This window comes from Penaeus monodon, chromosome 15 (assembly GCF_015228065.2).
Source record: "Penaeus monodon isolate SGIC_2016 chromosome 15, NSTDA_Pmon_1, whole genome shotgun sequence".
Lineage (NCBI taxonomy): Eukaryota > Metazoa > Arthropoda > Malacostraca > Decapoda > Penaeidae > Penaeus > Penaeus monodon.
In genome coordinates, this window is record NC_051400.1 from 32262942 (window position 1) to 32264363 (window position 1422).

The window sequence follows — 1422 nt, forward strand, 5'->3', positions numbered from 1 at the left end:
GAACCAAGTTACTAATTTACATTTTGAAATGGTTGATGTCCTATCACACAATTAGATTGTCACTCATGATGAGATGATGTCTCATTACATCATGCACAATCAAGCTTGCTCTAATTTGTGCATACTAAACAGTTGTTTTGCTTGTTTGGCTTTGCCTGCAGTCAATGAGGAGAAAAAGCCATTCATCAAATGTTTACTTAAAGCCTCTTTTTAGCCTATTAGCTAACCAATCCTTTTAGTTACAGCAAGAAGGGTACCACCTGATTCCTTTTTCTACTACATAAATTAAATGAAATCTCATATGATCAAAATTTCTAGTCTGGAGTCATTACCTGCACTTTCCTCTAAAACATTTGGTGAAAGTTTACAGAAGGTAACAGCTCCAGTGGGAAGGTGAGGACAATCCTCCAGCATGTATAGGTATTCCGACACAAGAGCTGCACTGTGGATCAAGCACATGGCAGCTTCAGCATGCTGAACTCTTTCACTGTGCTTCTGAGCCATGCTGGCTAACCAGGTCAAGCGCAGGTCTGGGGAGTTTTGGTAGCCTCGAGCTATGTAAAAGAAAAAATCCATTTGGCAGTACTGAATAGATTGATACAAATAGTCAAAATCTGAAAGTGGTGTTAACTGTGACATACATCTATAATAGAGCAAATATCATTATCATCATTATTTTCAATGTCCATGATAATTACCTATTCTATACATCAAGTCAAGCAGCATCTCAGGATCCTCTTGATACTCTTTCATCTTGACAGTATCAGACAAGATCATATGCAAGTTGAACACTAAATCTCGCACCTGTGGAACACACACATTTCATGTAGCATTAAAGAAATGAGCAAGTAACTGCTTTTGCATAATTACCTATATAAAGATAAGTAACCTGTAAATTTAACTTGTTTCTTTCAACAACCATTCATCACAAAAATAATCATAACATCGCACATAGTAAATAGCTGTTATTTTTTTAATTTAATTTTTAAAAAATCATTCCTTTGGTCAAATCATGATACTTACTCATTATTCATCAAAAAATCTCCATCTCACCAAGAAGCAACATACAAATTAATAGCTTATAAAAAAAAAAAAAATCTAACAGTAATTGGCTTCTGGAATTACAGCTAATTGTTCTGTTTCTTGCATTAACATGCTGCCCAGAAATCCTTGCTATATTTCTAAAAAATTTTCACTTTTGAACTGCTAACAATGTGTGGAATGGTCTAGAGAGTACATGAAAATGAACATAGTAAAAACCAGTAAATTGTTAAATGGATAACCACTACTAAGGACTCATTCCAGATGTAGTTACCAGCTCACCTAGGAAAAAAACATAGTAGGTTTATGTCTAAGTAAATTAACCCACTCCAATCTGGAGAAGGGTCACAAACAAATAAGGTCAGTAATTACATGGGAAAA

At 34.7% G+C, this 1422-nt stretch overlaps 1 protein-coding gene across 1 annotated transcript in view; it reads right to left on the reverse strand.

The window, feature by feature from the left end:
- LOC119581951 (dedicator of cytokinesis protein 7-like) overlaps nt 1–1422 on the reverse strand; it is a gene marked incomplete in the record, with an annotated part of 118380 nt that overhangs the window by 8909 nt on the left and 108049 nt on the right. The window contains 2 exon segments of the mRNA XM_037930132.1: nt 333–554; nt 699–804. Of these exon segments, the coding sequence (XP_037786060.1) occupies nt 333–554; nt 699–804 (328 nt within the window).